Below are 14,255 nucleotides of genomic sequence, written 5' to 3'. Positions count from 1 at the left end.
AATTAAAAGAAAGTCCATAGAGAAAGTAAAACAAATTTTGAGGTTCAAAATAATCTTATACAATATAAATGTCCCCAATACACCCTCATTTATTTTAAATATTGGCAGAATGACTTCTGTAAAGTTTTCTCTAAAATAGAAATGACATTGAATGGGGAAAAATCAGCATAGCATTAAATATTCAAAATGTTAAGCAAAGCAGAATTATCAGAAGGGAAGAGGGAGAGAAGGTGAAATATAATGAATTCACTTGCACTATTTGTCTTTCCAGGTTGCTTCTGTAAGAACATTCTTCATGTCAACCTCATTTGGAGTCTATTTCAAGCAAAGGGGCCCTTACAGAGCTGTTCTTCTTAGAAAATCTGATGAAGCTTATTTGGACTTATTTCACAGGTAGCTAAGGTAATGGAAAGTCTGTGCAATAGCTAAATGCATTCATAAAGATATGAATTATAAATGACAAACCCCTTTGATGTTTCATGCCCATTAGAAGTGTAAAGTGAAACATTTAGAGCAAAGTGTCTATCACTGATGATCATTCTTGAAACTAGAGGTTTGATATAAAATGAAACACGCAGATCTGTATTGTGCTCTGGGTTCCCAGAAAATGATACTGTACAGGCAACCTCACTGTGTTTATTATTCATTCGACAAACTTTCATTAGGTTGCTAACTCTGTAGCCAAGTGCTGTGTTAGGTCCTGAGGATGCAAAGGTAAATAAGACTCAGTCACAGTTTCCATATGGTCCTAGATGTTGAAGTATTCCTTTAAACAAAGGTCAAATGTATCATGAGTGCCTACTGATGAGAGAGGATAGAGAAAAAAAAATCAGAAAGGACAAGGGTCATGATGCAGCCCCCTGAAGCCTTACTCTCCATACCTTGTTTCCCCAATATGCACTATGCAAAAGCTACTGACAAACAAGGAGAATGAGAAGAAGGAAAGCAATACAAACAACCCCTTTGTCCAGCCAGCAAAGACAGGGAAGAGACTCTTCTAACCCTGTATGTGGTCATACTGACCAATCAAACTGAAGCTCAGAAGAGTGGTGTAGTCTCTTCTCAAATTGTCTAAGCTAGGAGCACTCCAGCTAGCTGAAAACCACATTTTATTTACTAACAATAGTTACAGGTTATTAATTTGAACAAATGTGTCAAACACAGGTTACCACATTTCACTAGTCACACTAGGGGTGACATGGCCACAGACAGTCACATTGGCTACATCCCATAATATAAACATCTTTCTCCTGAGAAGAGTTTACTCTCTGGCAGACATATAGAGTCAGGAATTGAGCATTTATTTATTTTTTTTAGGGAGAATTTGCAAATAGTAGCTAGCATGTGTGAAGTCACTCGTGTGATCACAGCTTACTATTGAGATTGGTAGAGATGAAAAGCTAAAAAGCATATACCTGCATGAAGGAAAATGGATAGAAGTTTTAATTCCATGGCAATACCAATGACTGCTTTGGTTTCATAAGGAGAAAACATTAATTTTCTTTCCAATTTGTATTGGAAATTTTGTCTCAGAAGAGTGTTTCCATAAAAATCCTCTCCCAAACCAGGAAATCTCACTATAAATTATTCTTTCTACTTGTAAGAAACTTAATGTTTACAAGAGTAGAATATAAACTGTTTTTATATGCATATTTAATTCCTATGATGCAAATAATAAGCTTTTCTTTCTAGAAATGTTTCTACTCCACCACTGGGCAAGCAGGTCCTTCTTCTTCTTGTACTAGGTGGGTCACATGTATTGCTTGCATAGCACTGGGCTGAGGGTTCGTCTCTTCCCATATAATTTCATTCAGACTCACTGCTTGATTTACTTTTTGACCATTTGTAGTTAATAAGAAAATGATATGTGTATATATTACTCTAGCAACACCCTTAATAATTTCCCCTATTGCCCTGGCTAGTTTGGCTCAGCGGTTGAGCGTCGGCCTGCGGACCAGAGAGTCCCGGGTTCGGTTCCCGCTAGGGGCACGTCAAATAATAATAATAATAATTTCCCCTATTGTTTCAAGGAAAAGTGGTTTGCATTGTTAGAAAGTCACTGTAACAGTCTAGAAACTATGATGAGTTCACAATTGGGTTCATACTTAGTGATCACAAAAGTAATTTATCTGTTTGTTTTTCTGTATCAGGAAATGTTGCTATCCTTAGCAGTAACCAGGGGGATCTGAATCTGGTCATGCTTACTTTGAACAAACATTAAATACTAATTCTGTTAATAAGGCTCTAAGGATAGAAGATTGAAAATGTCTATGCATGCAGATTGAAAATATCTTATATACAGATGGAAAACTTCCAAAGGACAGGCTATACCCACTTGGTCTACATAGTGTTCAATACTGGTATTAATAATTTGGAAAAGTCATGCAAGATGATGTCTTGACACAGGAAATCCAAAGGAAGAAGCAAACAGCATCCTGCCTGGGGAGACATGGCAGGTCCTGTCTCCCCTCCGCTCTGCACACCTTCCATCAGTGACCACTACCACTTCTGCATCCCCTTCAGTGCCAGCCACCGTACACAAATAGTTGTAGTTCTCATGAAAACTCTCTGAAGTAGGTATTATTATTCCTTTTTAAAAATATTTAAAAAAATAAAACAAGGCTGTATAACTTGCGCAGAGTTATACTACTTTGCAGTGGCTAAGTCATAATTCAAATTCAGTTCCACTGGTTTTATAATCTTCATGAAGTGCACCCTCCCACGCTGCCAGGTCCCCAGAGCAGGTGCTTCCCAGCAGGCCAACACCATGGAACACCTCATTCTTCTCTAATGAATACATATTTCAATTAGAATGAAAAAGGCACACACATTAAAAGTGCGGGTGAAAACTCTTGTGAATTCAGGACATCTAAAGTGAGAAAAAAGAAAATGTGTGCAGATAGCTAGCTGTTGGATACATGTATGGTTTCACCTCCACATGACTGTTCTCTCAAATATTCAAATGTTTATTCTGTCTTAACAATGGAAACAACCCACGTCATGGTTTCTCAGCCTCGGCACTATTGACATTTTGGACTGGATAATTCTTTACAGTGGAACCTGTCCTGTGCACCGTAGGATATTTAATGGCATCTCTGCTCTCTACTCATGAAACGTCAATAGTCCAGTCCCATTTGGGACAATTGAAGATGTCTTTCAACATCATCAACTGTGTCCTGGGAGGCAAATCACCACCAGTTAAGAACGACTATTTGGACTATTAAGCTTCTTACTAAAGACATCTTTAATTATTTAAAGACATCTTTAAAGATTCTAGAAATGTCACATGTTAAGGAGAAAAATATCAGACTTCACTCTGCTTCTGAATGAAAATCTAAGCACTTGATAATATTTGCATTTATTTTCACACAAAATACAAGTCCTTTCATGTCAATTCAAACCACAGTTAATTACTATCTTCTTTTCCCTTGACTAATATAAAGAAATTACATTTCTGGAAGATGAGGCTAGAAAAGTTCATCATTGTTATGTCAACACTCTATCAGATGGTCTGCAAAGCTCTTCAGTTTTATTCAGTGTTTCCATGATGTTCCACGTGAGAAGGATAGAAATAGCACACAGAAATACTTGGGTTACACAAGCAGGCTTGATACCTTCTAATGAACAGTGTGCACACAGGTCTGAACAACTGCTCCTTTGAAGAGTTGCACCAGTACCCTATCAGGGAAAGGAGAGAGACAGAGAGAATCACAGGGGAAGAGAGGGAAACTGGGCTTCCAAACAGAATGATAAATATGTTTCTTTGTCCTGAGAGCACCTGTAATATACATACTAAATCCTGATGCTAAATGGTTTGGACAAGGTCACCAAGCCAAAGAGGAGGACCAAAGGCCCTTGACCTAAAGCCTACTTCAATCCACTTGACTATATTTCTACACTAAGGAGCACAGAGACCATTCCACTCTGTTACATTTACAATGTTACATTTACTATATGGATTAATTTTCCTAAGAGATTCTACAAGGTCTTCTTCTTCTTCTTTTTCTCTGTTTGCATTTCAACTGCGTTGTATATGATCTATTTCAAGTATAAGTGAATCGCAAGCGGAAATTTTCTGAGAGCAACTAAGTTGTACTTGACATTTTGGGGTCCTGGCAGCTGAGTAGCTCTCAAAAAGGTCATATACAGCTTTGTTGCACTGCAAAATGCCAAGGGCAACTCTGTAGCAATTGAAAATTGAAAGGGAAATTATATTCTACTCCAAATCAGAAGCATGGACTCTGAAGAAGGGTCTTGGTTCTATTAATTATGTGAGGGAAAAATGGGAAACTGTCCTTTGATGCTAAAAATTTTCCCCAATAGGCAGTCGTCTCTGCATGATTTATGAATATAGTTTTACTACCAATCTACCTACACTATGCAAAGTGCTCATTTTCTTCCCTTGATTTGTCTTAAATCAAGAATGCTGTCACCAGGAAGCACTGTAAATCCATGCTAATTCCTCTATATTCTTGAAGCCTAATGAACCTGATCCTTTTCAATAGTATAGGGAGAAACAGGTGGGGGAATACAGTATCTGAAAGCAGAGAGACTTCAAAAACTTTACATTAAAAAAATGAGTTACTCTTTTGTGGTTGTTAACATAAAATTAGGTATAGTATAACAGAAATAGAATTTTAAAGATCAGGAAAATATCTCTCAAATATAACAATTCATAGTTTAATTTTGTACTAATGGTACATTTCCGGAGGCAGGAGATGTGGTGAAGGTGGAAACAGCTTTTCTTTGGTACGCTGTATGAAAGCAGTCAGAATGCTCATATGTGCAAATATGCTAGAACTTCGTCTCATTCTGCATGGGCTCCCCTCTTCACACGAGACTTACATTTATTTTTTTTACAGAATATGATAAAGGACACAGATGGACAGCCAGATGAAGAGATAACATAGGGTGAGGCCTGGGAGGGTCCCAAACACACAAGTTTCTATCCTTGTGGAGTTGGGCTGTGTCACCCTCCCAGTGTGACATGTTTGCCAACCTGGAAGTTCTCAGAATCCCCTCCTTTTGGGTTTTTATAGCGGCTTCTTCACATAGACATGATTGATCATAAACTCCATTTTTAGCCCTTTTCCCTTCTCAAGAGAATGGAGGGTGGGTGGGGCTGAAAATTCTAAGCTTCAAACCATGGTTTGGTCTTTCCAGTTACCAGCCCTGATCCAGGGGCCCATACAGAGTTGCCTCATTAGAACAAAGACACCCACATTACTCAGGAAATTGCAAGGGCTTCAGGAACTTTGTGCCAGGGGTAGAAACCAATATATATATTTTCAATTATCTCTCAAAAGCCAAGAGGATTTTCCTGTATCTCTCTGGTTTGTTTGCCTAGTTTCTTTGCCAGTACTTTCTTGAGTTCCTGAAATAGGAGCTGGGATTCTGCATCCTGCATTCTTCTTCCTTCCCCTACTCCACACCCTTCTTCTTTGGCTCTATTAACAACCCGGGATGTGCCAACATTCCGCCACCACTTCTGCACTCTGTCAAGAATTGGGGCAATTTAATGTTCTAATTGAATGGATGGCTTTCTGGGAAATGGTGGTAATTACATATTTATTTGCATGAGCTAGGGAAAAAAAAGGAAAAAGAAAAAATATGATGACTTTTACCCTGTGAAATGCAAAGAACTTCAAGAAAGAATTGGCTGATGAGGCAATGTTTTTATAATGTGGGAACGGAATAAAAAATCAATAGCATAAAGGAAGAGGCAAGTGAATATATCTGTGAAAGAGTAAAGGAAGAAATGATGAAAAGAGATGTTAGTGACATCACTTACAAGTCAGTAGTATGCTACTGGTTTGGGATGTGGGGCAAATAACCATACCAGCTTTCATATACTTAAATACAATAATAATAATAATAATAATAATAAATTATAACTTTGGTTCCTCTCTGCATATAACACAAATGTGAGAACACATTAGATTGTGTTTTTGAATTAGAAAGAATTCTTATGAATGTTGAAGGGTATCTGGCTTATAAGTAGGTGAGATAAATAGCCTTTAAAATTTCTTAGAAACTCAAGATTTCTAAGATTCTTTAAAGTTCGTGTGTGTGTGTGTGTGTGACAAATTATACCATTGTCATGTATGGAATTTACATAATATGCTAAAATACTTTATTATTTGGTATTAAGTTTTTATTCAGTACCAAATAATAATTAATAAATTATTAATAAATACATAATTGAGGAGGAACATCATCTCAATTCTCTTATACATGAGGATTAAAAGTTTAAAGCAATTATAGCCCCAAATTCCTTCTCCAATGAAATTAGCAATCATTCATGATGGAAGTTAAATTTTTATGAAACATTGAGCAGAAATGTTTCTGGCCATCAGACATGAGGCCCAGTGGTTGGCAGGTGCTATACACTGGACTGAATGGGGATAACAAGTTAAATTGTGCATTCTAAATGCTGAAATTTCCCAGTCTTCTTCCAACACTCTGATCTCAGAGTGCTGGCAAACTGATATCGAAATGTAGGTTGGAGTTCATTGGATTTTATTCCAGAAAAATTGGAAGGTTTAGAAGAATAGATCTATATAAACTAACGTTTTGGGAATAATTCAGTAAAAAAGCTTGTTATCTCTCCATTGCCCTACAATTCAGTCCACAAGTTAACATGTAGAGTTTCCGTTTAGGATTTGGGTCACAGGTTTGATTCCCAATCAAGGACACGTGCCCGGGTTGCAGGTCCTACCGCCGGCTCCAGTGGGTCGGGGTGCATGCAGGAGGCAACCAATGGACGTGTCTCTCTCATGTTGATGTTTCTCTCCCCTTCCCTCATCCCCTTCCATCCTCTCTAAAAATCAATGGAAGAAACATCCTCAGGTGAGGATTAACAAACAAACATAAAATATAGCTAAGATAGCCAGATAGTTGATAGAATATTAAGCATTCCAGAGAGCACGAACAACAAAGATAATGAGCACCACATGAGAGCTGAAGAAAAATATAAATCCCCAAATTCAAAAATAAAAGTAAAATGAAACAAAACAGTAATCAAAATTTTGAATATACTGCCACCTTCCCCACCAAATAAAGAGAAAAGAACAGTTAAAAAAAAAAAGAACAAATCGAGAACAAGAAAGAGCCCATGGAAAACAAGATTACGGCAGCCAACTGACGAATGGAAAGATGAAGGACAAAGAGGACCAGACAACAAGTCTGTACTTGTCCTGGGAACTCCAGGATCAGGATAGAGAAGATGATGTACCTCTTTATGATTTCTAAAATATAACTAAATTATTGTATTGAGCTACATCTATGTTCTGTCTTTAAAAATATTTATTGGTATATAGCAACCTTGTCAAAGAGCCAGTAATATTCTTGCGGTCACCATGACAATCTGAGAATTTCTAATTGCAACTTCTCCACTGCCTTAATAATCTAGCTAATTGTTCCAGCACATTTTATTTTAGCTGTAACATTTTTAAATTTGTCATCATGTTCTAATTTTTAATAGTTTCTTGAACATTATCAGCAGCAGCTTACTGTTAAATATGTGTATTATACACTGGTAAACAACTTTATATCTACTTTCTCAATTTTCTTATACAAATCCCTCAATACATACTGCATAAGCAATAAAATGATTTCTTTTTAATCTATTAAGCACAGATGAGTAACTGTGTTCCTTTTGGGTGGATTTGTAGTATATACATTTAAATTTTCTGTTTCAGTAGCTGGTTTGAATTATTTAAATGTGTAATCTATTGCCTCTCAGCTTTAGTTCTCACCTAAACATTTTTTGATTCCAAAAATTTTGTTTAAAAACCTCTAATAATGGGTCACATTGTACTTTATGTTTTTATCTGCATATTTGTTGCCTAAAACTCCTCTGAGATGGAGACATTGTTTTATTCCATATTCTTTGTTCCTAGGATGGCATCTTAGCCCCAAAAGGCACTCCACACATTTATTTGCATGCACTGCACTGATAAAGAAAAGTCATCTCCTACACACTATGGAGTCATGGAGTGTACCAAACCAGTGTTAAGAAATGAGTAGAGTCAATACATCCTGAGAAATGAATGGGAAAGAAAAAACGATGCTTAAAATGAAGTAGAAATTCTCTGATAGATGAAGTGAATCTTAATCATTGGAGTAAAGTATAATTATCAGAGAAATTGTGGTTACATATCTGAGATTCAACTATTCAAACAGTTTAGATTTTTTAAAGTTATCTTAAACAGAATTAGGAGCCAAAAGTAAAGTTAGGGGCAAAAAGTAAAGTACCTACCTTCTTTTCTTATGCTGCACATTATTCATAGGAGTTGAGCTTCCCTCTTACAGAATTATGGAAACGTCAAACAATGTCTTCACACATGCTATGGTTTCATAATCTTTGGAAGGTTTGTGAAAATTATCCTTCTTAATGAAGAAGTACAAACCAGAACCCTACTCCTTAATTCTTTTCTTTATACATTGTGTTCCTAAATTTAAAAATAGTCCAATACAAGTCACCTATGACAATAATATGTTTTTTATCTTTGGGGTTTTGAATCCCACCAAAAAAGAGGGCAATCCTACCACCAAACACACACAACCAAAGACATTACCTTGAGCTATGTAGGGTGTGGTTTCTGCTTTCGGAGGGATATTTGTGGGTCGAGGTGTGGGGGCAGGAGGTCTATTTATAATGAAAGACCGACCTCCCGTTTTTTTCTTTGGACTTATATTGGCCAGTATCATGTCATATTCACTGTCATCGATCTCAGCAAAAGTGTATGGATCTTCCTCCTCCTCCTGCTCCTTTTCATCTTCTGTCTTCTCTTCCTCTTCTTCAGGTTCACTTCCTACTTCCTCCTTTGCACTGGGATCACCCCAATTTAAACTTCTTTCCATTTGGCCTTCCAACATATTCCCTGTTTATGAAATATATAGAGGGTGGTTACTCTTCAATTATATGCAATATTTTTAATGTTCACCTAAGACTTGTCTGAACTTCCTCCATAATAATTGATACATTATACCATAAATTCCCCAAAGAGAAAAGTGAACCATGGAATTTACCCACATATTGTCCTGTAGTCTGTAATTAACTGTTAAGAAAAAAAAATGTTTAAGACATGGATTTCTTTCAAAAATAAATAAGCATATAAATGGTTTCTACATAGTTCATGAATGATTTAATATCAGAAAATCAAGTTAAAAATTAAATCTCAAATTACAAATGCTTTGAAAATTTGTGTTTTTCTTTTTATCCTCACCCGAGGACATTTTTTTCCCATTTTTTGCACAGATAGAGTGGGAGGGAGAGAGAGGAAGAGAGAGAGAGAGAGAAACATCGACGTGAAAGGGACACATCGAGTGGCTGCCACCCGCACGACCAACCAGGGCCGGGGACAAACTGCAACCGAGGTACATGCCCTTAGCGGGAACCGAACCCGGGTCTCTCCGGACCGCAGGCCGATGCTCTAACCACTGAGCCAAACCGGCCAGGGCTGAAAATTTGTGTTTTTCAAGTATAATACTCTTATATACATATTTTTCCATTTGAAATAATTTTATCTTTCATTGGGTTTGCACTGGGTATTCTACCTAAAATTTAATTTCTCTGAAAATGACAGAGTGGAATAGCTGAAAGCACTGTCATTTGGTTTCTTACATTCTCACAAACTGGCCTCCAAACTCTTGGTTTCTACAAGTCAACATGAACCTCATCATCAGATGAAGAACACTGACAGTAGGGTTTATGACTTAAAAGATGGCTTGGATAATCAATGGCTTGAACATTAATTCTCATGAAAAGAATGAATAGTCTTTGATGGTTTACATACTTAGTAAAACCTTTACATATTTTTATAAAAACTTATTTAAATATTTTAGTCGTAGTTATTTAGAAGATAAGGATATCATACTTTGGTTAATGAATAAGTTGAAAAGAATTTTGATGGCTCTCTGCCAATGAGAAGGTTAAAATTTTTGCCCCTTGACAAATGTTTTGTTTAAAGTATTAACAAAAACAATAAAATGGAAAAGATTTTAGTTACTGACAAAAAAAAAAATCATTGCTTTTCTATGTTGTTCTGGGAGGTTCAGGCATATGAACTAAAGGAGAATGATTCTTCCTTCCCTTGGGTGAGCCTGTGACCAAAAAAAAAAAAAAAATTAGTTTACTTACAGATATTTTAATGGAAACATTTAGTAACTAAAGAGAAAGATGAGTTGTAGAGAAGAACAAAGGAATATTAGTATAGGAAGATGCGTCATTTTGGGGAGGGGTAGTTTAACCCAAGAAGTATAGAGGCCTCACTCCTAGAACTAACTTTGAAATCACCATGACTCACCTTTTCCCCTCAGAATAATACAATATTGAGATTTTGACTTCATGACTTCTGTCTTCCTGACAGCATCACAGGTGAAACCAGATTAAGTGTGTGGGAAACACTTTTCCAGTGCTTTATTTTTAGCGGAATGTGTCAACTATCTTATTTTTATGAACTGATTTCCTGAACTGTTATCTTTGTTTCTCCACCCACTTCCCTTCCCAACTCTTAAAGTTGGGCTTGCACAAGAAGTAATACATTTCACTTTTTATTTCAGCAGATACTTCTCATGTCAGAGTGGGTCCTGCGCTTTCTCAATGCAGGTTGTACATTAGCAAATAAAGATTGAAATGAATCACTTCTATAATTCAAATTTTTTGAAATAATTGGGGTAAGAGTGTATACAGAGAGAAGAATCTCCACAATCCCAGAAAACCTGTCCAGAGTAGTATTTTTGACACATTCTAATTACAGTTTCTACAGTCTTGGGTCTGAGTCAAAGAGAAATCCTAAGTGATGGCTGCCAGGTAAGTTTGTTGAAAAGATAAAAAGGGGCAATGAACTCTTTATAAACTAAAAGCCCTGGTAGGTTTGACTCAAAGGTTAGAGCATCGGCCCATAGACCAATGAGTCGTGGGTTTGATTCTGGTCAAGGGCATGTACCTCAGTTGTGGTTAGTCCCTGGCCTTATTTGGGGTTGTGCAGGAGGTAACCAGTCAAGGTGCCTCTCTCACATCGATGTCTCTTTCTCTCTTTCTCCCTCTCTCCCTCCCTCCCTCCCTCCCTCCCTCCCTCCCATCTATCTGAAGATAAATAGAAAAATATCCTCAGGTGAGGATTAAAAAAAAAGTGGCCTGTAGTGTTTTATATTATTGTTTTCTACAGTTAATATGTCTACAAATCCATCATGATGAATTTGATGCTTAGGGAATTGATGAAGAGGCCTCTCTTTTATAGTAACTTGAGGACATATGGAAGCTACTCTTAAAGGACAATTCTTGAAGGTATCACTAGCTAAAGTCAAAGAACCCATACAAAGGCTCTGGCAAAAAGATAAGTGGAAGCTTCCAGTATTATTTTCAAAAACCTTAAAGTACTTTCAGAAAAAAAAAATTCACATTTTATTTTCCATTTACTGCCAATATCAGAGCTATGAAAAGATGAGAGTAAAAGTAGCACTACATATGAAATATAAAAACAGAGGTTTTACATAAAAGGAGTGGATTTTTATTATCTTTTCTTTTTATATTTGGTACTTTTCAGAAAATATATTAACCAAACTTACACTCTGGTCTTATATATTTGGTCAATACTCTGTGTAGAATAGTTTTTGGAACTCCTAACAAATATGCCATATATAGAGATGTCCATTAGGAAAAAATGTAATTTAATATTAGCACCTTTAAGAGATTTAACCTGATACAACACAACTTTGCCTCTTAACAATTAATTTTAATACTTATATGAAATTTTTTACATCTGTTAAAATGATAACAATATACCAGAATTTTTATGTCAGTATACCATCGATGTATGTCCCTCCCCCAACTTCCAAGATTGATCCACCTACTTCATTGATCTATCTTAATGGTCTATATGAGCTTGGCACATAGTAGGTAATCAATAAATATCATTTGAATGAGTGAGTGGATCACAGGAGTGCCCATGAGGTTTTTCCATACTTTCCATTAAGCAGTAGTTTCCATCTCTAAATACAGTGCATAGTACAAGTCAAGTTGATCAACTCGAACCTTCATAGAGACAGGGCCTTCAAGGACACAAATGTTAAATATATTTCATGGCTTCAAAATTTACTTTTTGAAATAAAGTTTATACTTTATAATCTTCTAGGAATGAACAACTAAAGTATTGTGACAAATGGGATTTTGATAATAAATATTTCTTTCATCTTCCTTATTAACTTTTTTTGTAGGAATATTTTCTGAATTTGGAATGTAAATATAAAATAGGGATCAATAAAGTGGGTAAAACTGAGTGACTGTAAGAGTGAATGTGAAGCTGGAAGTTTGTCAGTCTGGTGCTAATAACACTCAGGTTAATACGGCCAATATGGAAGCTCCTCTTGATGCTCCCTGACCCCTCCCCATTACACACCTTAATTCTGCATCTGGGAGCAAATCTACTCATAGTCCTTGACTGTTTTCCACTTAAGCAATGTTTGTACAGTGTTGTCAGCCTGTGCAGGGTGTGATACAACGTCTGTCACTTTGCTTCACTTGAAGCTACTGACTGAGTGAAATGCCCAAGGTCATTTTCAAATCTGTGCTGACATTAGTCTTCCCTTTTGCTGGAAGACTAAGAGTGTTTTTTAGAAACAAATTTGTCATTTATTTTTCCATATTACTTGAGGTTTATTTTATGGGAAGAATTTACAGACTACTTCCTAGAGTTACTTTTTTACTTACTGAAACTTGGAAGTGAGACTTTGTTCCAGAAGGAAAGAAGGAAGGAAAGAGGGAAGAACAGGAAGGAAAGAGGAAGAAAGGAAGCCAGGAAGGAAGGAAAGAGGAAAGGAGGGAAGAAAGGAAGGAAAAAGGAAGGAAGGAAGGAAAGAGGGAAGGAGAGAAAAAAGAAAAGAAAGAGGAAGGAGAGAAGGAAGGAGAGACTGAAGGAAGGAAGAAGGAAAGGAAGGAAAGGGGAAAGGAGGGAAGGAAGGAAGGAAAGAAAGGAAGAAAGGAAGGAAAAAGAAGGAGGGGGAGGAAAAGATTGAAGAACGGAAGGAAGGAGGGAAGGAAGGAAGGAAGGAAGGAAGGAAGGAAGGAAGGAAGGAAGGAAGGAAGGAAGGAAAAAAGAAGGAGGGGAGGAAGAAAAGATTGAAGGAAGAAAGGAGGGAAGGAGGAAAAAGGAAAGGAAGGAAGGAAGGAAAAGAAGGAAGGAAAGGAAGGAAGGAAGGAAGGGAGGGAGGGAGGGAGGGAGGGAGGGAGGGAGGGAGGGAGGGAAGGGTTAGCAGCAGTATCTCTTGCCTAATTTCCCAAGCCCTAGCTGTTAAAGAACAGAACAAAGTTATTCTTAGTTTTAGAAGCTGATCTTCTTTGTATAGATTTGCCACCACCCTATATGCTGTGTCTGTCAGAGATAATTTGTTGTTATTTTAACTCTGAATTTACCTTGTAATGTGGAGTGAGGTTTATCCAGTTGAAGGGCAGCAACTGCAGGTCGTGGAGGGGGGAGAGGTGGTCTGTCGTTCACGAGTGGCTCTTGTGAATTGATTTCTGGGTTGTCTCCAGGAATGAACATATACAAGTCATCACATTGGTCCTCGGAACTCCTGCTGTCAACCTCGGGTAGGCTGTGCTTGGCCTCCGCGCCGGACTCATTCTCTTTTTCTTCCTTTGCTGCTTCATTTGCCTCAGCTCCTTCAGCACTCTGCCCGTCTGTCTGCCCACTTTCATGATGAAATGCTGGGTTCTGTATGGCTGCTTATGAAGAAGATTGTATGGTTTCATTTAAACACACCATCTGGAGGCATTTCATAGCTTGTAATTTCATACAGAAGTGGTAGTACTGCTAATAAAACTTTTATGATGTGATATAGTAGAAAGCTGACAAATGCATAATTTTGGTGAATAGTCATTCTTGGGCTTTTAAAATATTTACCGAACGAATAGTTAAAGCTCCATTATATCTTGCTACCTCAGTATGAGGCACACTTACACGTATAATATTCTGAGTCTCTAGAGTTACTGTTCAAGCAGATTTCATAGATATGATTGCATTACTGCATTTTTATAACTGACATAATAGTAATAAGTGATGGAAAAGGTAAAGACAAGGAAAAATAAATCTTAACTTGGTTGTAAACAATGCAATAAAAAGAAATCTGTGATTCTTAGTTATTATTTTAATACATATTTATCAGCAGATGTTACTTTAATTCTTGAAAATATTACTTGAGAAAAGTGTTGATGTTTATTTGATGAGGAAGGCATCAAATCACCATTAGTG

General features: G+C 36.9%; 1 protein-coding gene across 1 annotated transcript in view; it reads right to left on the bottom strand.

Moving 5' to 3' along the window:
* The window catches only part of BANK1 (B cell scaffold protein with ankyrin repeats 1), a 302,010-nt gene that overhangs the window by 30,806 nt on the left and 256,949 nt on the right, over nt 1–14,255 (bottom strand). Inside the window, exons 9-10 of the mRNA XM_036282317.1 lie at nt 13,418–13,726; nt 8,580–8,885 (exon numbers count right to left, since the gene is read on the bottom strand). Coding sequence (XP_036138210.1) covers nt 8,580–8,885; nt 13,418–13,726 — 615 coding nt within the window. The remainder of the gene's footprint in view (nt 1–8,579; nt 8,886–13,417; nt 13,727–14,255) is intronic.

The sequence above is a fragment of the Molossus molossus genome, unplaced genomic scaffold (genome assembly GCF_014108415.1).
Source record: "Molossus molossus isolate mMolMol1 unplaced genomic scaffold, mMolMol1.p scaffold_m16_p_1, whole genome shotgun sequence".
NCBI classification, from domain to species: Eukaryota; Metazoa; Chordata; class Mammalia; order Chiroptera; family Molossidae; genus Molossus; species Molossus molossus.
The sequence above is the reverse complement of the archived record's forward strand: the minus strand, read 5'-3'. Positions and strand labels throughout refer to the sequence as shown.